This window comes from Schistocerca cancellata, chromosome 6 (genome assembly GCF_023864275.1).
Source record: "Schistocerca cancellata isolate TAMUIC-IGC-003103 chromosome 6, iqSchCanc2.1, whole genome shotgun sequence".
In the NCBI taxonomy this organism is placed as follows: Eukaryota; Metazoa; Arthropoda; class Insecta; order Orthoptera; family Acrididae; genus Schistocerca; species Schistocerca cancellata.
Window position 1 is genome coordinate 443,952,712 of NC_064631.1, and position 21,876 is coordinate 443,974,587.

Below are 21,876 nucleotides of genomic sequence, written 5' to 3' on the forward strand. Positions count from 1 at the left end.
ATCCGGAAACTGGGAGCTGCGTTGACATCGGTTAGGGGTTCAACTACAGTGAAGTTGTAAAGCCAGTCATGAAAGCTGTAATGGTTTTGGTGCCGCTGGAATGCCATGGTAAGACGGATATCACTGCTTCATCCGATGCGCAAGATCTGACCGTTTATCAGAAATGTCTTTATTGGGTGGGTGTTTGGCAGTGGTGGGTTCGTATATCATTGGACAGAAGGCGAAAGGGGAAATGGCCTCACGGCTGGCCCGTTATGTCTTGGAAACAAGTACAATATGTTCCCATTGTTGATGACACTTCTGATCCAGCACGGGATATGTCCGCCAGCGTCCGATTTTCCTGGCAAGTCCACAGAGGAGAGGTCGGGGGAAAAGAAGGCAAGTGTGCTCGCGGTATACTTACCGAGAGAACTCATCCGATGTGTAGTGAAGGCTTTGCCGATCTCTATTGAACACACTAGTTGCAACGGCTGCAAATAGTAGTTCATGTCGGCACGACTGACTCTTGTTGCCTTATTTGTGAGACCAACCACAGTTCTTTTTGAGTTAGACTGTTGGCTACATTGGTGAAGACAATCCCGCACGGGGCGCGGTAGACGAAAGCTCGTGCCGCGATTTGCAATATCGTACCTACAATTCCTCGCTTTCTTCTGGTTCGAAGGTGAGTGGAGAGACTAAACCAGTCTGACATTTGTCTCGATCTCACATTCTCATTTTCCGGCCTCTTCTATCTGACGTAGAATTGTAGGACCTCCCACCCCTCCTTGAAGCCACAACATACTCGCCCTGTTTCCCCCATGCCCTCAATAGGTCAAGCTGATCTTCACAAAGGAAGCTGTTATTCGGATAGCAGAGAAAGTGTGGCATCCACATTTTTTTGTTTAATTTAAGGGGGGTAGGACGTCAAACGGGCCGACTTGGAGCAGGAGATGCACCACAGGACATTTCAATTTCCAGTGTCTATACTTTTACAAATAAATTCATAAAACTTTGTCAGTATCACTAGGAAGGATTCAGGATTCACATTCATTGCAGTGGAAGTTCTACAACATAACGAAGTAATTTTTTAACGTGTGAAATTTCATCATTTTTTCACTTACTAATGGCAGCATTTGTTGCTATAGGTACACTTTTCTCCATAAGTAAGAGATTCTTCGATGAATTTTGCACAGCATACAAACCATACTTAAAGTAGTAAGAAACTCTAGAAGTTTCCAAATCTATTAAAAACTGTGGTAAAAATTGAGGTAATTAACTATAAAATTTGTGTTTTTTCTAAACATGAAGTTTAAAATATAACAGTTCATTAGTTTTTCATAACTTAATTAAATTCTAGAGTTTCATACACCTGTGAGTATGGTATGTATGCTGTGCTAAATTCATCGAAGAATCTCTCTAACTTATGAAGAAAAGTGTACCTATAGCAAGAAATGCATCCATTAGTAAGTAAAAAATGATCAAATTTCGCACGTAAAAAAATTTATTTTGCTATGTTTTCGAACTTCCAGTGAAGTGGGTGTGAATCCTGAATCCTACCTGGCGATGCTGACAGTTTTATGAATTTATTTCTAAAAGTATAGACACTGGAAATTAAAATGTCCTGAGATGCCTCTGCTGCTCCAAGTCGGCCCGTTTGGCGTCTTACCCCCCTTAAAGGAATCACTCCTTGGGAACACTGCTGAATTACCTGCTGAATTTGTTGACAGATCAGCCACATCAGTCTCAGAGAAAGGGATTCTTCGGAGATGCGAAATAAAAGAGATTAATATTGAAAGGTTCATTTAAAAATATTTTTGTTTGGTTTTGAACTCGTATTAGATAGGCTGGTTGGTTGTAACTTTGCTGTTTAGTTTTGGGTGACTGTGTGTACTTTAAAGTGCGAGGGAAACCATATATATCTGCCTGCGAGGATGCAACACGAATTTGGCCCCGTTTTATAATCTTCCTAAAAATATGCACACTGATTAAATCCTGAACTTTACTATTAATTTCTTTAATTAAACAATCTGCCTAATAATACTGTTCATGAAATGGTCGCTGAGGGTTGATAATTTTCGTAGTAAACTGATCTTGAAATGAAAATACGAGGGTTGGAATTTGAATAGTGTCAACTATTTATTTATAGCTCTTACAAAATAGATATGTTTCAAAATTTTACTGACCTTCAAAGTAGTCACTAGCATTGTGTATAACCCGTTGCCAGCGATAGAGAAGTCGTGGGATACTCTTAGCAGTGCCACTTCTGTTGAGAGTTCGAGCGGCGCGGTCTATTGCCCGACGAATTTGTAGCAGTTCTGAAGCGAATGCCGTGAAATGTTTCCTTCAGTTTAGAAACAGAGTTGGACTCAAGAGGGCTTAAGTCAGGGGAGTGCAGTATGTGGGATAGCACTTAGCAGCCCCATCAGTCAAACAAATCAGTAACAGCTTGCAATGTACATGCTTGAGCATTGTCCTCCAAAATGGTCAGGTCCTGCAGAAAGTGTCATCACTTCTGCCTCTAAGCAGGTCGTAGGTTGTGTTCCAAAACTGAACAGCACAGAAAGAGAAGTGATGACAGTTTCTGCAGGACCTGACCGAAAATCCCCAAGACTGGCAAAGTTTTGCAGAAGTCCGAAATATAGTGCGTACTTCAATGCGAGATGCTTTGTTATTTCGACAACGAAACTCTGTCTCGAAATCTGGCAGAAAACTCTAAGATTCTTGTTATACATAAAGCATATCAGTGGCAAGACGCAATCAGTACCTTCACTGTGCGGTGACAACGGTGAAGTAACTGATGCCAGTGCCACTAACGCAGAGTTACTAAACACGATTTTCCGAAACTCCTTCGCACAAGAAGACGAAGTAAGTATTCCTGAATTCCAATCAAGAAAAACTGCCTAAGATGAGAAGAATAGAAATAGATATCCTCGGTGTCGCAAAACAGCTTAAATCACTTAATAAAAGCAGGGCTCCCGGTCCTGATTGTATACCAGTAAGGCTCATTTCAGAGTATGCTGATAGAATAGCTCCATATTTAGCAATTATATACAACCGCTCGCTCACAGGATGATCCGTGCCTAAAGACTGGAAAATTGCGCTCAAGTCATATCAGTACCCAAAAAGGGAAGTAGGAGTAATCAGTTGAATTACAGGCCCATATCACTAACGTCGATTTGCAGTAGGGTTTTGGAACATGTCCTGTATTCGAACATTATGAAGTACCACGAAGAAAACGATTTGACACGTAGTCATCACGGATTCAGAAAATATCGTTCTTTCGAAACACAGCTAGCTCTTTACTCATGAAGTAATGACTGCTACTGACAGGGGATGTCAAATAGATTCCATATTTTTAGATTTCCAGAAGGCTTTCGACACCGTTCCTCACAAGCGTCTTCTAACCAAACTGCCTGCCTATGGAATATCGCTTCAGTTGTGCGAATGGATACGTGATTTCCTGTCAGAAAGGTCAGTTCGTAGTAATGGACGGAAAGTCATCGAGTAAAACAGAAATAATAACCGACGTTCCCCAAGAAAGTGTTATAGGCCCTCTACTGCTCCTGATCTATATTAACGGCATAGGAGACGATCTCAGTAGCCGTCTTAGATTGTTCACAGATGATGCTATCATTTACCGTATTGTTAAGTCATCAGATGACCAAAACGAACTGCAAAATGATTTAGATAAGATATCTGAATGGTGCGAAAAGTGGCAATTGACCCTGAATAAAGAAAAGTGTGAAGTTATTCATATGAGTAGTAAAAGAAATCCGCTAAATTTCGATTACGCGATAAATCACACAAATGTGAAGGCTGTATATTCAACTAAATACTTTGGGATTACAATTACAAATACCCTAAACTGGAACGATCACATTGATAATGTTGTGGGTGGAGCGATTCGTTGGCAGAACACTTAGAAGTTGCAACAGGTCTACTAAAGAGACTGCTTACACCACTAGTGTCCGCCCTATTCTGCAGTACTGTTGTGCGGTGTGGGATCCTCATCAGATGGGACTGACGGATGGCCGGCCGGCCGGAGTGGCCGTGCGGTACTAGGTGCTGCAGTCTGGAGCCGAGTGACCGCTACGGTCACAGGTTCGAATCCTGCCTCGGGCATCAGTGTGTGATGTCCTTAGGTTAGTTAGGTTTAATTAGTTCTAAGTTCTAGGCGACTGATGACCTCAGAAGTCGCATAGTGCTCAGAGCCATTTGACTGACGGATGACATCGAAAAAGTACAAAGAAGGGCAGCTCGTTTTGTATTATCGCGAAGTTGGGGAGATAGTGCCACAGATATGATACGTGAATTGGAGTGGCAATCATTAAAAAAAAAGGCGTTTTTCGTTGCGATGGGATCTTCTCTCGAAATTTCAGTCACCAGTTTTCTCCTCCGACTGTGAAAACATTCTGTTGACACCCACCTACATAGGGAGAAATGATCACGATAAAATAAGAGAAATCAGGGCTAGCAAAGAAAAATTTAAGTGCTCGTTTTTTCCCGCGCGCCGTTCGAGAGTGGAACGGTAGACAGCCAGCTTGAAAGTGGTTCATTGAACCCTCTGCCAGGCACTTTATTGTGAATAACAGAGTAATCATGTGGATGTAGATGTACATGAGATCATTTTGCAGAACAATGCTCAAGCACGTACAGTGCAAGCTGTTACTGATTTGACTGATGGGGCTGCGAAGTGCTATCCTACCTACTGTACTCCCCTGACTTCCCCCCTGCGGGTCCGGGGATTAGAATAGGCCCGAGGTATTCCTGCCTGTCGTAAGAGGCGACTAAAAGGAGTCCATCCCCCTCACGGGGGTAGTTAGCGCCTGCGTCCGGAGACGGACGGTTCCACGACCTATAATTGTAGTCTTTCTGGTTTTTCACTTCTCGTTTCTTCCTTCCTTTTGTTGGTTCCTTTCTTTGCTCTTCTCCACCTCACTGTCTTCCTTACTCTTTCCCTTGACTTCTCCTTGCCTTCTCATTGCCTTTTTCTCCTTGCCTTCTCATTGCCTTTTTCTCCTTGCCTTCTCATTGCCTTTTTCTCCTTGCCTTCTCATTGCCTTTTTCTCCTTGCCTTCTCATTGCCTTTTTCTCCTTGCCTTCTCATTGCATTTTTCTCCTTGCCTTCTCATTGCCTTTTTCTCCTTGCCTTCTCATTGCCTTTTTCTCCTTGCCTTCTCATTGCCTTTTTCTCCTTGCCTTCTCATTGCCTTTTTCTCCTTGCCTTCTCATTGCCTTTTTCTCCTTGCCTTCTCGTTGCCTTTTTCTCCTTGCCTTCTCGTTGCCTTTTTCTCCTTGCCTTCTCGTTGCCTTTTTCTCCTTGCCTTCTCGTTGCCTTTTTCTCCTTGCCTTCTCGTTGCCTTTTTCTCCTTGCCTTCTCGTTGCCTTTTTCTCCTTGCCTTCTCGTTGCCTTTTTCTCCTTGCCTTCTCGTTGCCTTTTTCTCCTTGCCTTCTCGTTGCCTTTTTCTCCTTGCCTTCTCGTTGCCTTTTTCTCCTTGCCTTCTCGTTGCCTTTTTCTCCTTGCCTTCTCGTTGCCTTTTTCTCCTTGCCTTCTCGTTGCCTTTTTCTCCTTGCCTTCTCGTTGCCTTTTTCTCCTTGCCTTCTCGTTGCCTTTTTCCCCTTGCCTTCTCGTTGCCTTTTTCCCCTTGCCTTCTCGTTGCCTTTTTCCCCTTGCCTTCTCGTTGCCTTTTTCCCCTTGCCTTCTCGTTGCCTTTTTCCCCTTGCCTTCTCGTTGCCTTTTTCTCCTTGCCTTCTCGTTGCCTTTTTCTCCTTGCCTTCTCGTTGCCTTTTTCTCCTTGCCTTCTCGTTGCCTTTTTCTCCTTGCCTTCTCGTTGCCTTTTTCTCCTTGCCTTCTCGTTGCCTTTTTCTCCTTGCCTTCTCGTTGCCTTTTTCTCCTTGCCTTCTCGTTGCCTTTTTCTCCTTGCCTTCTCGTTGCCTTTTTCTCCTTGCCTTCTCGTTGCCTTTTTCTCCTTGCCTTCTCGTTGCCTTTTTCTCCTTGCCTTCTCGTTGCCTTTTTCTCCTTGCCTTCTCGTTGCCTTTTTCTCCTTGCCTTCTCGTTGCCTTTTTCTCCTTGCCTTCTCGTTGCCTTTTTCTCCTTGCCTTCTCGTTGCCTTTTTCTCCTTGCCTTCTCGTTGCCTTTTTCTCCTTGCCTTCTCGTTGCCTTTTTCTCCTTGCCTTCTCGTTGCCTTTTTCTCCTTGCCTTCTCGTTGCCTTTTTCTCCTTGCCTTCTCGTTGCCTTTTTCTCCTTGCCTTCTCGTTGCCTTTTTCTCCTTGCCTTCTCGTTGCCTTTTTCTCCTTGCCTTCTCGTTGCCTTTTTCTCCTTGCCTTCTCGTTGCCTTTTTCTCCTTGCCTTCTCGTTGCCTTTTTCTCCTTGCCTTCTCGTTGCCTTTTTCTCCTTGCCTTCTCGTTGCCTTTTTCTCCTTGCCTTCTCGTTGCCTTTTTCTCCTTGCCTTCTCGTTGCCTTTTTCTCCTTGCCTTCTCGTTGCCTTTTTCTCCTTGCCTTCTCGTTGCCTTTTTCTCCTTGCCTTCTCGTTGCCTTTTTCTCCTTGCCTTCTCGTTGCCTTTTTCTCCTTGCCTTCTCGTTGCCTTTTTCTCCTTGCCTTCTCGTTGCCTTTTTCTCCTTGCCTTCTCGTTGCCTTTTTCTCCTTGCCTTCTCGTTGCCTTTTTCTCCTTGCCTTCTCGTTGCCTTTTTCTCCTTGCCTTCTCGTTGCCTTTTTCTCCTTGCCTTCTCGTTGCCTTTTTCTCCTTGCCTTCTCGTTGCCTTTTTCTCCTTGCCTTCTCGTTGCCTTTTTCTCCTTGCCTTCTCGTTGCCTTTTTCTCCTTGCCTTCTCGTTGCCTTTTTCTCCTTGCCTTCTCGTTGCCTTTTTCTCCTTGCCTTCTCGTTGCCTTTTTCTCCTTGCCTTCTCGTTGCCTTTTTCTCCTTGCCTTCTCGTTGCCTTTTTCTCCTTGCCTTCTCGTTGCCTTTTTCTCCTTGCCTTCTCGTTGCCTTTTTCTCCTTGCCTTCTCGTTGCCTTTTTCTCCTTGCCTTCTCGTTGCCTTTTTCTCCTTGCCTTCTCGTTGCCTTTTTCTCCTTGCCTTCTCGTTGCCTTTTTCTCCTTGCCTTCTCGTTGCCTTTTTCTCCTTGCCTTCTCGTTGCCTTTTTCTCCTTGCCTTCTCGTTGCCTTTTTCTCCTTGCCTTCTCGTTGCCTTTTTCTCCTTGCCTTCTCGTTGCCTTTTTCTCCTTGCCTTCTCGTTGCCTTTTTCTCCTTGCCTTCTCGTTGCCTTTTTCTCCTTGCCTTCTCGTTGCCTTTTTCTCCTTGCCTTCTCGTTGCCTTTTTCTCCTTGCCTTCTCGTTGCCTTTTTCTCCTTGCCTTCTCGTTGCCTTTTTCTCCTTGCCTTCTCGTTGCCTTTTTCTCCTTGCCTTCTCGTTGCCTTTTTCTCCTTGCCTTCTCGTTGCCTTTTTCTCCTTGCCTTCTCGTTGCCTTTTTCTCCTTGCCTTCTCGTTGCCTTTTTCTCCTTGCCTTCTCGTTGCCTTTTTCTCCTTGCCTTCTCGTTGCCTTTTTCTCCTTGCCTTCTCGTTGCCTTTTTCTCCTTGCCTTCTCGTTGCCTTTTTCTCCTTGCCTTCTCGTTGCCTTTTTCTCCTTGCCTTCTCGTTGCCTTTTTCTCCTTGCCTTCTCGTTGCCTTTTTCTCCTTGCCTTCTCGTTGCCTTTTTCTCCTTGCCTTCTCGTTGCCTTTTTCTCCTTGCCTTCTCGTTGCCTTTTTCTCCTTGCCTTCTCGTTGCCTTTTTCTCCTTGCCTTCTCGTTGCCTTTTTCTCCTTGCCTTCTCGTTGCCTTTTTCTCCTTGCCTTCTCGTTGCCTTTTTCTCCTTGCCTTCTCGTTGCCTTTTTCTCCTTGCCTTCTCGTTGCCTTTTTCTCCTTGCCTTCTCGTTGCCTTTTTCTCCTTGCCTTCTCGTTGCCTTTTTCTCCTTGCCTTCTCTGGTCTCCGCCTCGGCGTTTGAGACAGTCTGTCCTCTTTCTCCCTCCCTCTCTCTCTTCTTTTTCCTCTTTTTCCTTCCTCCCTGTGCGTGCCTGAAGGCCGACCCACGCGTTTGCACGCGTAGCCGGTCACGGGGTAACACCCAAGTCCCCGCCCTGGGTAGACATGTAAGGCACGCGCGTACCCCCTGGTAAAGGCCAGGCCCGGGGAGGGGTGATTGCCTGAGCTGATACCTTCTGACCATGCCGATTGGTCCCTCCGTCTGTTTCTCGGGAGGTGTGACCTGAGGTGTAAACGTTCACCTAAGGCGGGAGTGCCCTCTGAGAGGGTCCCCACAAGGAAGGAGCGCGCCATCGGAGACGCTGGCAATCATGGGGGATTCCTCCGCAATGGATTCTACTCCATCGCTTTCGACTTCTGCCCAAAAACGGAAACGTGACCAGCCACCAGTGACAAAAGTACTACCGCCTGCCCCACAGTTCCTCGTCGTTTCTCGATCTGAGGACGGAAAGGATTTTTCCTCTGTCAACCCTTTCGTTATCCAGAAGGGCGTAGATGCCATAGCCGGATCTGTCAAATCTTGTACCAGGTTGCGTAACGGTACCTTATTACTGGAAACTGAGAGTGCCTTTCAGGCACAAAACAGCTTCGGGCCACACTCCTGTACACGTTCCCTGTCCGGGTGGAGGCCCACCGAACTTAGAATTCGTCTCGTGGTGTAGTCTATACTAGCTCCCTCGACGGATTGACTGACGAGGAGATTCAATCTTTCCTCGCTGAGCAGGGCGTGACGGCTGTCCATAGGGTCATGAAAAAGGTCAACAATGACCTTGTACCGACCCGGGCACTTTTCTTGACCTTCGATAGTGTTAAGCTGCCATCGCGCATCAAGGCGGGCTACGAGGTTATTTCTGTTCGCCCCTATGTCCCGACACCTACGCGCTGCTACCAGTGTCAGCGTTTCAATCACACTCGACAGTCTTGTTCCAATGCGGCTAAATGTGTCACTTGTGGCAGGGATGCTCATGAGGGTGACTGTCCACCTCTGTCTCCTCGTTGTGTGAACTGTCAGGGTGACCATGCCGCATCCTCCCGCGACTGTCCTGTCTATAAGGAAGAACGCTGTATCCAAGAAATTCGGGTCAAAGAGAAAGTGTCCACCTCGGCTGCTCGCAAGCTATTGGCTAGTAGGTAGCCCGCGCTGCTCCCAGCGGGGAAATACAGTACTGTCCTCGCCTCTCCTCGCACTACCAGGGAGGTAGCAACCCAGACATGCGATCTGACCTTCAGCACCACGGTCGTCCGTTCGGCCAGTGCTAAGATAGCGCGGTCGACGTCTCCTCTTCCTCCCATCACCCCACAGACACCAGCCCCTTCATCAGCTTCTGCTAAGACGAAGACCCCGAAGTCAGATGCACGGGCCTTCAAGAAGGAACCATCCCGTGCAGACTGCCTACGTTCCTCGACCTCCCAGCCTTCGACCGGTACTTCCACCAAACGTCCTTCCAAAAAGGCTCATAGGAAGCACAGTTATCCTTCTCCGCCACGGCGCATTTCTTCTCCTGCGCCACCCAGCGGTTGCCGCCCCAGGCCGTCATCCGTTTCGCCTGGCCGCACCGCTGGTAGCCGTACATCTGGCCGTTCACCGGCGGAGGAAGCTCCCCCTCCCGGCCATCCTCCCGAGATGGCCGATGAACCTATGGACCCAATGGACGATGACTGTACGCCTACTGATAGCGGCGGCGGTGCTCGCTGGAAGCCATGCCCTCAGCGGCCTTCGAGGTGACCCCTTTTTTTCATCTTCCTTTTCTTACGATGGCACTTATTCACTGGAATATTCGCAGCATTCGCTCCAACCGAGAGGACTTGAAGTTGCTGCTCCGCTTGCACCGTCCGCTCGTCGTAGCCCTCCAGGAAACGAAGCTACGCCCATGCGATCAAATTGCCTTGGCACACTACACCTCTGTGCGTTTTGACGTACCCCCTGTGGTAGGTGTCCCAGCTCATGGAGGGGTTATGTTGCTGGTCCGGGATGATATTTACTACGATCCCATCACGTTGCACACCGGCCTGCAGGCAGCTGCCATCCGCATTACTCTCCCCACTTTTACGTTTTCCTTTTGTACCGTTTACACTCCATCGTCATCTGCCGTTACCAGGGCAGACATGATGCAACTTATTGCTCAGCTACCTGCACCATTTTTGTTAACTGGAGACTTCAATGCCCACCATCCCCTTTGGGGCTCTCCAGCATCCTGCCCAAGGGGCTCCTTGTTAGCAGACCTTTTCAACCAGCTCAATCTTGTCTGCCTCAATACTGGCGCCCCTACTTTTCTTTCGGACACCTCACACCTATTCCCATTTAGACCTCTCTATATGTACTCCCCAACTTGCACGCCGGTTTGAGTGGTATGCACTTGCTGATACATATTCGAGCGACCACTTCCCGTGTGTTATCCATCTCCTGCAGCATACTCCCTCTCCGTGCTCCTCTAGTTGGACCATCTCCAAGGCAGACTGGGGGCTCTTCTCTTCCAGGGCGACCTTTCAGGATCAAACCTTCACAAGCTGCGATCGTCAGGTCGCACACCTCACGGAAGTCATTCTCGCTGCTGCTGAATATTCCATCCCTCACCCTACTTCTTCTCCACGTCGCGTACCGGTCCCCTGGTGGACCGCAGCATGTAGAGACGCTTTACGTGCTCGTCGACGTGCTTTACGCACCTTTAAACGCCACCCTACAGTGGCGAATTGTATTAATTATAAACGATTACGTGCTCAGTGTCGTCGTATTATTAACGAAAGCAAGAAAGCCAGCTGGGCTGCTTTCACAAGCACCTTAAACAGTTTTACTCCTTCTGTTGTCTGGGGTAGCCTGCGCCGGCTATCTGGCACTAAGGTCCACTCCCCAGTTTCTGGCTTGAAGGTCGCGAATGACGTCCTTGTGGCCCCTGAGGCTGTCTCCAATGCCTTCGGCCGCTTTTTCGCAGAGGTTTCGAGCTCCGCTCATTACCACCCTGCCTTCCTCCCCCGCAAACAGGCAGAGGAGGCTAGGCCACCTGACTTCCGCTCCTCGAATTGTGAAAGTTATAATGCCCCATTCACCATGCGGGAACTCGAAAACGCACTTGGCCGATCACGGTCCTCCGCTCCAGGGCCTGATTCTATTCATATTCAGATGCTGAAGAACCTTTCTCCTGCGGGTAAAGGTTTTCTTCTTCGTACATACAATCGCATCTGGATTGAGGGACATGTTCCCGCATGCTGGCGCGAGTCTATTGTTGTCCCGATTCCTAAGCCGGGGAAGGACAAGCACTTGCCTTCCAGTTATCGACCTATCTCGCTTACCAGCTGTGTCTGTAAAGTGATGGAGCGAATGGTTAACTCTCGATTGGTTTGGCTGCTCGAGTCTCGACGCCTACTTACCAATGTACAATGTGGATTTCGTAGGCGCCGCTCTGCTGTTGACCATCTGGTTACCTTGTCGACCTTCATTATGAATAACTTCTTGCGGAAGCGCCTGACCGCGGCTGTGTTCTTTGTTTTGGAGAAGGCTTACGACACCTGTTGGAGGGCGGGCATTCTCCGCACCATGCATACATGGGACCTTCGCGGTCGCCTCCCTCTTTTTATTCGTTCCTTTTTAATGGATCGACAGTTCAGGGTACGTGTGGGTTCTGTCCTGTCCGACACCTTTCGCCAGGAGAATGGGGTGCCACAGGGCTCAGTTTTGAGCGTCGCTCTCTTCGCCATCGCGATCAATCCAATAATGGATTGCCTCCCAGCTGATGTATCAGGCTCCCTTTTCGTGGACGATTTTACCATCTATTGCAGCACGCAGTGTACACGTGTCCTGGAGCGCTGTCTTCAGCGTTCTCTTGGCCGTCTTTACTCCTGGAGTGTCGCCAATGGCTTCCGTTTTTCTGCCGAGAATACTGTCTGTATTAACTTCTGGCGCTACAAAGAGTTTCTCCCACCGTCCTTACGACTCGGTCCCGTTGCTCTCCCAATCGTGGAGACAACCAAATTTTTAGGCCTTACATTTGACAAGAAACTTAGCTGGTCTCCACATGTGTCATATTTGGCCGCCCGTTGTACCCGTTCTTTAAATGTCCTCCGTGTTCTCAGTGGTATGTCGTGGGGAGCGGATCGAACCGTCCTACTTCGTCTCTATCGGTCGATCGTCCGCTCCAAGCTGGATTATGGGAGCTTCGTATACTCCTCTGCACGGCCATCCATCTTACGCCGCTTCAACTCCATACAACATCGGGGTTTACGACTTGAGATCGGAGCATTTTATACTAGTCCCGTAGAGAGTCTTCATGCTGACGCTGGCGAATTGCCACTCACCTACCGGCGCGATATACTGCTTTGTCGGTATGCCTGTCGGCTACTGTCAATGCCCGACCATCCGTCTTACCGTTCCTTTTTTGACGACTCTCTCGACCGTCAATACGGGTTGTATGTCTCTGCCTTGCTACCCCCTGGAGTTCGCTTTCGTCGCCTCCTTCAACACCTTAATTTTTCACTCCCTGCAACCTTTCGAGTGGGCGAGAGCCACACGCCACCTTGGCTCCAGGCTCAGGTCCGCGTTCACCTTGACCTCAGCTCGCTCCCAAAAGAGGTTACCCCCGGTTCGGTCTACCACTCCCGTTTTTTGGAACTTCGTTCGAAGTTCATCAACATGACTTTCATTTATACAGATGGCTCTAAGACCAATGACGGGGTCGGGAGTTCCTTTATTGTCGGGGCACAAAGTTTCAAATACCGGCTCCATGGCCATTGTTCGGTCTTCACAGCTGAGCTCTTTGCCCTCTACCAGGCTGTTCTTTACATCTGCCGCCACCGACATTCTGCTTATGTCATCTGCTCCGACTCCCTGAGCGCCATCCAGATGCTCAGTGATCAGTACCCGGTTCACCCTTTCGTACACCGGATCCAACGCTCTCTTCAGCAGCTGGTGGACGTCGGTTCTCCGGTTAGCTTTATGTGGGTTCCTGGCCATGTCGGTATCCCTGGGAACGAAGCTGCAGATGCCGCGGCCAAGGCTGCGGTCCTCCAGCCTCGGACAGCTTCTTGTTGTGTCCCTTCGTCCGATTTTAGCAGGGTCATTTGTCGGCGCATTGTGTCGCTGTGGCATGCCGATTGGGCTGCACTTACAGACAACAAGCTTCGGGCCTTAAAACCTCTTCCCGTAGCTTGGACGTCCTCCTCACGCCCTTCTCGGCGGGAGGAGGTAGTTTTGGCCCGGTTAAGAATTGGACACTGCCGGTTCAGCCATCGCCATCTGCTGACGGCTGCGCCAGCGCCGTTCTGCCCATGTGGGCACTTGCTGACGGTTCGACACATTTTAATGTCCTGTCCATATTTTAACGCACTGCGTCTAGATCTTAACCTGACAAGTACTTTCGATGCCATTTTAGCGGATGACCCACGAGCAGTTGCTCGTGTTCTTCGTTTTATCAATTTGACAAACCTCTCTCAGGACATTTGATGATGCTGTTTTTTAATCCTATGCCTGTCAGTCTGTCTTTTATCGTGTTTTCCCTTTTAGTTGTTGTCCACTTGTGCCTCGCGGTGCATTCTTAGTCAGGGTGCTAATGACCATTGAAGTTGTGCGCCCTAAAACCACAAAAAAAAAATCCCCTGACTTAAGCCCTCGTGAGTTCCACTCGATTTCTAAACTGAAGAAACACTTCACGGTATTCGCTTCAGAACTGCTACAAATTCGTTGGGCAGTAGACCGTGCCGGTCTGTCAACACACCTGGCACTGCTAAGAGTACCCTACCACTTCCACATCGCTGGCAACGGGCTATACACAAAGCTGGTGAGTACTTGAAAGGTCAGTAAAACTTTGAAACACATCTATTTTGTACCAGCTAGTAACTAAATAGTTGTCACTATTAAAGTTCCAAGAATGTAATTGCTCGAAAACGCGTTGCATGCTGTACTCTGGGCGCCAGCTACAAATTTCCAGCTGCAGATGCTGAGAGCTTAGAGCAATGCGCCAGACAAGTAAGCTTGGATCGAGAATGTGGAAAATGCTCTTAGGTGAAATATTTAACAAATTGTTTTTAAATTATCTGATATATTATTACGTGTATGAAATTCATGTTACAACACTCGTTAATACTGACAAAGCGCAACATTGATAGCAAAGTCTTACTCTCTCAAACGTTAGACAAATAATTAATAAACATGTAAAATACCTTGGAGTGAAAATTCTTTAATGAAAAGTCTTTAATAATAATTCTAAAGTCTCTGATATGGATACCTAATTCAACATTGGTTCCAAACTGCGCGCGACTGCAAAGCAACTAAAATATTACCTTCATCATTACTCTTCATATGCTTTTCTAATCTCATTACATTTTAAATCACTAATCGAATCTTTCTCCTCTGTTTCACAATATTAAAACAAAAATCATTTTACTTAAACACATACGGACTTAACGTTACGTCAACACTGCCACATGTCTTCTGCTCGGCGGCTGTCTCAGTACTCCTCCAACGATATAACTCTCGCGCTCCTGCCAAGCAACGACGACAAAACAAGCACGTCTTCCAGCGACACAGCTACTCTGACCAAAGACTGTGCGCGAATATTAAGGAATTCAAAATTGTCGCTTAGCGTGTGAGACATCCAAAGTATGTACAAATTCCAGAAATGCAAACAACAAACTCCCAATAGACCTGTTTCAATATGATGTCGGTAAACTGCAGGTGCGTCCGTGGCAAGGTCCCAGAACTGTATGAATTATGTAAAGGTAACAATTTCCAAATAGTTTTAGGAACAGAAAATTGATTGAAATCGGATATGAATACCAATGAAATTCTACATCTCTGACGGTGGGTGGTTGAGGGTACCTTGAGTACCTCTATCGGTTCTCCCTTCTATTCCAGTCTCGTATTGTTCGTGGAAAGGATTGTCGGTATGCCTCTGTGTGGGCTCTAATCTCTCTGATTTTATCCTCATGGTCTCTTCGCGAGATACACGTAGGCGGGTGCAATATACTGCTTGACTCCTCGATGAATTTATGTTTTCGAAACTTAAACAAAAGCCCGTACCGAGCTACTGAGCGTCCCTCCCGCAGAATCTTCCACTGGAGTTTATCTATCATCTCCGCAACGCTTTCGCGATTTCTAAACGATCCTGTAACGAAGCGCGCTGTTCTCCGTTGGATATTCTCCATCTCTTCTATTAACCCTATCTGGTACGGATCCCACACTGGTGAGCAATATTCAAGCAGTGGGTGAACACGTGTACTGTAACCTACTTCCTTTGTTTTTGGATTGCATTTCCTTAGGATTCTCACAATGAATCTGTCTGGCATCTGCTTTACCGACGATCAACTTTATATGATCACTCCATTTTAAATCACTCCTAATGCGTACCCCCAGATAATTTATGGAAGTAACTGCTTCCAATTGCTGACCTGCTATTTTGTAGCTAAATGATAAGGGATCTTTCTATGTATTCGCAGCACATTACACTTGTCTACATTGAGATTCAATTGCCATTCCCTGCACCATGCGTCAATTCGCTGCAGATCCTCCTGCATTTCAGTACAATTTTCCATTGTTACAACCTCTCAATATACCACAGCATTATCCGCAAAAAGCCTAAGTGAACTTCCGATGTCATCCACAAGGTCATTTATGTATATTGGGAATAGAAACTGTCCTACGACACTCCCCTGCGGCACACCTGAAATCACTCTTACTTCGGAAGACTTCTCTCCATTGACAATGACATGCTGCGTTCTGTTATCTAGGAACTCATCAATACAATGACACAATTGGTCTGATAGTCCATACGCTCTTACTTTGTTAATTAAACGACTGTGGGGAAGTCAAGAAACACGGCATCTACCTGGGAACCCGTGTCTATGGCCCTCTGAGTTTCGTGGACGAATAGCGCGAGCTGGGTTTCACACGATCGTCTTTGTCGAAACCCATGCTGATTCCTAAAGAGTAGATTTCTAGTCTCCAGAAAAGTCATTATACTCGAACATAATACGTGTTCCAAAATTCTACAACTGATCGACGTTAGAGATAAAGGTCTATAGTTCTGCACATCTGTTCGACGTCCCTTCTTGAAAACGGGGATGACCTGCGCCCTTTTCCAATTCTTTGGAACGCTACGCTCTTCTAGAGACGTACGGTACACCGCTGCAAGATGAGGGGCAAGTTCCTTCGCGTACTATGTGTAAAATCGAACTGGTATCCCATTAGGTCCAGCGGCCTTTCCTCTTTTGAGCGATATTAATCTGTCATGTGTAAATTTAGCGGAAAGTAAAAACTGTATAGCTCTATCTGCATAAACGGTAGTATGTTCCCATAAAGAAGATGCCTAAATCTGGTAATGCCCAAACAACACATAATGTTTCAAGTTCTGTAACAGAATAATTCCTTTCAGCAGGTGACAGATTGCGACTTGCAAAGGCGATGTTTTTAATTACTGTAGTACCGTCTTCTTCAATTTCCTGAAAAATGAGTACGCCTAGAGCTGTGTTAGAAATGTTGGTGGCAATGGAAAAATTTCTGGTAGGATCTGGGTGTGATAAAAGCGGTGCGTTCAGCAAGGCATGTTACAGATTAACAAACTTAGACTGTGCTTGGCTATCCCAGGACTAAATAGCGTTTTTACCCGTCAATAGGCATAATATAGGGATGTCTAAAGCAGAGTAATGAATAAATTTACGGAAAAAGTTAATACCAGAAAGCTGCGTAGTTGTTTCTTGGTCGTTGGAGCAGTAATGTCACGTAAAGCTTGAACTTTTTTAGGGTCAGGCGCAATGCCTTCTGATCAAATTACATGTCCAAGAAATTTTGTGGAAGTTTTGCCAAAGTGCGAGTTACTAAGATTAACTGTCAGTCCTTGTGCACAAAAAGTTTGCAACAGTTGTTCGAGAATCAAATTGTGTTCAGACCAGTTAGCTTCTGCGATAAGGATGTCGTCTACATATATTGTGATTCTGTCTTTACGTTGTGTCGGAAGTATAGTATTCAAACCGTGAGTAAATGCCGCTGAAGAAATTAATAGACCGAACGGTAATTTGCAAAACTGATAACAATTACCAAACCAGAGAAATGCAGTGTACTTTCTGCAGTTCGGATGGAGCTGACTTCACTAAAATCCCGATTTTAAATCTAATGTGGAATAAATAGCAGTACGATGCAATTTCTGTAAAAGTTCTTCTAATGTCTGTGGGCGATCTGTTTCATTTATAATGTCGTTAACATGACGCGAATCAAGTAAGAGGCGAAGTGAGCCGTCCTTTTTCTTAACAATATGGACGGTGTTTATGTACTGACCAACTGCCGGTTCAATAATACCTTGGTCAAGTATAGCTTGCAATTCTTCCTTGACTTGTTCTCTGTGGATCTGGCAATGGCATAGGATAGGATAATCTTTGGTTTAAACGTATCGTGCTGTTTAACTTGAAATTTATGCATAAAACCGGGCATAGTACCAGGGATGTTGTCAAAAACTAGAGCTTCTTGTAAAAGAATTTTGCATAGCTCTGTACGTTCACCATCTGTATTTGCGTTGCTCTGTTTTAATTTATCAGAAATCATTTGCATAACGTCGTAGTCGACTTCATCTGGTGTATTGTATTTGTGTACTTACGTAACTATGAGCAATGTGGAATGACAGTCTGTTACGCAATGTAGAAATGACCTGGGTGCGATGATTTGCCTGTTCTTCTGCTGATAAAGCGTGCTGAAATTCTAGTGCCAGTTGTACCTTTTCATCCTTTAACATCAAATAGGAAATTCGAAAGTCAATAATTGCGTCATGTTGCACCAAAAAATTCGTACCTAAAATAACGTCTGCTGTCAATAAGGGAACAATCCAAAAATTTATATGGAACGTATGACCTGCAATACCAAATGATAAGTGTGTCTGTAATTTTACATCTACTCCTTTACCAGATAATGTTCTTTTTACTTTAGTTTTGCCTAATGGATATGTGTTCTTTGTTACATTCGTTGAAAGTTACTTCATTTATAACTGGCATAGGTGTTCCAAATCGATTACTGCTGAAAATGTGGATGATCCAATCTTTACTTCAATGACAGGATGGGAAATGGTTTTTTCTATAACTGGTTTTTCATGTAAAAGTGTGTCTCGGATGTCGTTAAAAGTAATAACATTTTCGTGAACAAGATTGTGTATCAAAAGTATTGCTTACGTTGCTGGAAGATGCAACCTGTACTATATCCAGTCAAATTCTTTCTGAAGTTCTGTTATATGCAGGAGGATGTTGTGGCATTTAGACTATTTGTAGTGTTCTGTTATTTCGTCCGGACGTATTAGGTTGGGGATGATACCGACAGTCTTGTTCATTCATGATAATCTGTGGTTGTGGATGATTCTGCTGCTGATAAAACCTACTGTTATTAACTGTGCGCTGAAAACCGTGCTCATTACATTTACCACTGTCATAAGTCATTACTATACGGTGCATTGCGATAGGAGCTGAAATGATGTGTCTTCTGTTCGTAGTGATTTCCTTGTTGCTGTGCGTTACTGTTTGGCGGAGCCGATGATATATGTGTAGTAGGCGGCGAAACATTAAATCTTGGTTGACCTTGCACTTTAAATTGTTGGTTAGGTATGATAACCGGCTGGTTTTGTTGTTGTTGTGGGGAAAACCCTCTATTGTTGCCTAAATGTGTTTGCTGTTGCTGATAATTCTGACGAAAATGGTAATTAAAATTTTGTCTGGTATTAAAGTTCTTGTGGTTGTCATTCCTGGAGCGTCTATCACCTTTGCTATTAAAATAGCGTGGCTAATCGTAATTACTGTAGGCTTGTTGGCCTTGGTTATGTTATGAAACATTTTTGTTTATGATGGAATAATCTGGTTGCTGAACTGCCGAAAGCCGTAGCAGATCTTTAAATGCCGAAATATTTTCTTTCTGCTGTCCTGTTAAAAGTGACACTCTTAATGATCGTGGTAATTTTGAAACACATAATTGGATGAGTGCTGACTCACTGTATGGCTCACATAAATATTGGTTTTGTTGTACCATGTTTTCAAAAAATGACAGTGGAAAAATTTGAGTTCTCATATGAAACTTCCTGGCAGATTAAAACTGTGTGCTGGACCGAGACTCTAACTCGGGACCGTTCGAGTCTCCGTCCGGCAAACATTTTAATCTGCCAGGAAGTTTCATATCAGCGCACACTCCACTGCAGAGTGAAAATCTCATTCTCGAGTTCTCATAATTGGGTAAGCTAATTAACTGATTCTTGATTCCGCGCTGTGTCGTCTTCGACCAATAAGCCGACAGAAAAGCATTCTGAAATTCTTCTACCAAGTAACATTGTTATCTCGATCGGTCTCATACGAGTTGCCGGTTCGCCTTCCAAAAAACTGTAAATTATCTAATTTATACTCTCTGTGTGAGGGTAACAAATGTTCAGAATGTGGCGTATGCTGTGACTTGTTGGAGGCTGAAACATTTTTCATTTCTGTCACTTCTTGCTGTACCGAGCGAGGTGGCGCAGTGGTTAGCCACTGGACTCGCATTCAGGAGGTCGACGGTTCAATCCCGCGTCCGGCCATCCCGATTTAGGTTTTCCGTGATTTCCCTAAATCGCTCCAGGCAAATGCCGGGATGGTTCTTTTCAAAGAGCACGGCCGACTTCCTTCCCCGTCCTTCCCTAATCCGTTGAGACCGATGACCTCGCTGTCTGGTCTCCTTCCCCAAAACAAACCAACCCACTTCTAGCTGTAAAGATGACAATTTTCTACGTAATGTATTGTTGGACATACCTATCTCATTGATTGTCTGCTGTATATTTTGGAATTCGGGTGTTTGATTGAACGAAACTGGTGACGTATCGTCTGATTTGGTGTCATTATTTTCCATAACGTCAATACGACTGGCCAATTCACCAAATTTTTCAGTCAGTGTTTTTACCTGATCGTGATTTTTAGTGTCACAAGCATTAATTTGTTTTTGCATTCTACGTGTGGTTTTGATTAGTTTCTTAACGTCTGCCTTAATGGCATCGGGATCTGCTGGTCACTGTCTGAAAGTCTACTGTGTATTTATCTACCAAAGTCTGAATATTAGTATCTGTTTTTGTTTTTAAAGCGGAGATTTCATCATGCAATTCAGTGTTCAACTGTTTGATAGTACTGATTTCGTCTGATTCTGTAGCAATGTTGGTGTCTACGTATGGTTTTGCTTTCGTAAACAACTTACGCTTGACTTCCTGTCTCTGTGTAGTAATTGTTTCCATTACTTGTTTCTTTACTTTGTTCTGTTCCTGTATGCATTTACGGTAACGCGTTTCACTGTTTTGTAGTTGGTGATTAAAACGTTCGTCAAATTTGGCTGTTCTGTTGTTCAAATTTCTTGTCGACTTTCGCATCCAGAGTGCGTGAAATTTGTGGCTGCATGTGTATTGCGTACCTCTTCACTACTGTTCCTAGCACAAGCCTTAATTTCCTCGCGTAACTGTTCTTTAGTACTGTGACATTGCACGGCAGCGGCTGTAATTTGTTCATTAATCTGTTTAAAGTTCTCATTAGTTAGTTTGATCGACCTGTCGTGTTTTTCATTAAGTTGTAGCAATACTGCCATAACTTGATCCATGCCAAAATTAGCGACTCGATTATCTGTGCTGTGTGATGGTGTATCTGCATTTGCCACGTTTTGTGTAACCATTAGGTCATTGTCTGATTAACGAAAAGATATGCTAATGGGCTGTGCACTGTTGGCCACTACATCGGAATCAAATATATCTGACGTATTTTGAGTACCGGTACATTGTACATCTTCGTTAGAAGCATTTATCTGTTCACTGTGTAAATTTCGCAAAGCAGGTGTGTCAAGCTGGGCAGCGTTCATTGTAACGGAACATGCCGCGTCATCAATTGTCATTAAATTTAGTATGGACGCAATTGAATCAGTTTGCTCATCATTTAGATTAGAATCATTACTGGGGTTCGGCACGCACTGATTATCTGTAATGGAAGAATTATCATTGACACTGAGTGTCGCTAGTATTATCAGTCAAATTATTCAAGTCAGCTTTTTCACTCATTACGCATCGCGATGTACTGTTGGCAGTTTTCCGCGGCATTTTTCACAAGTCAAAAGTAGGCACAAAACCGAAGACAAAGTAAAAATGGAACAAATACAGTAACAACAAGGAGCAATAATTGCCGATAATGTATGAAAGGAGGAGTCACAAATTAGTGAATGCGTTGCGCGAGATTTAACATTAAATAAATAAGAGCAGATATATAACTGACAACTTCTAAGAAATTCTCAAAAGCAACCCAACAGTTTATTTCCGTAACCTCGCAATAATAATGTGACTAACCTCCTAATAAAAATGTGACTCATACAACCTTTCAATAATTAACTGACTGTGAATCTAAACTGGTAAATCTGGACATCAGCAATGCTGCGTCATGGCCCTGAAAAGTCATTCTGAATAAACTGAAGATTCTTACCTCAACGAAGTAGCCGGATAACGCGTATATATCTGCTCCTATAAGAAATTTTTCTGGCACAGCCCAGTGAAATTCTGGCCACTAGATTTAGTTATGTATGAAAAACAACTGATTCTATTTGCGATAGTTGGCATGACTATGGATAGGAGAAATTAGTAAAAGACATTAAATTCAGATGAATGACTGTCAAAAGTTATCTTTATAAGAAAGATTATTATTGAGAAATTATTGGAAAATAATTACATGTGACTTTGGTATAACAATAGTACAAAATGAGTTGTTGCAAATTACATAAACGCGTGGCAGTAAATAATAATAATTTGCTTTTACCTTAAACTACATCGCTCGGGCACCACCATCGTTCTCCACGGCCGGCCTTGGCAATTGCATACGGGACTGCCTCGTGATGACATTGTGTTGTGTGATGTCCTTAGGTTAGTTAGGTTTAAGTAGCTCT

The 21,876-nt window shown here is 45.0% G+C and overlaps 1 protein-coding gene across 1 annotated transcript in view; it reads right to left on the minus strand.

Annotated features, from left to right (window-relative positions):
• Positions 1-5,157: 5,157 nt before the first annotated feature.
• LOC126088378 (axoneme-associated protein mst101(2)-like) overlaps positions 5,158-21,876 on the minus strand; it is a 120,841-nt gene continuing 104,122 nt past the window's right edge. The window contains exon 2 of the mRNA XM_049906517.1: positions 5,158-7,803. Coding sequence (XP_049762474.1) covers positions 5,158-7,803 — 2,646 coding nt within the window. The remainder of the gene's footprint in view (positions 7,804-21,876) is intronic.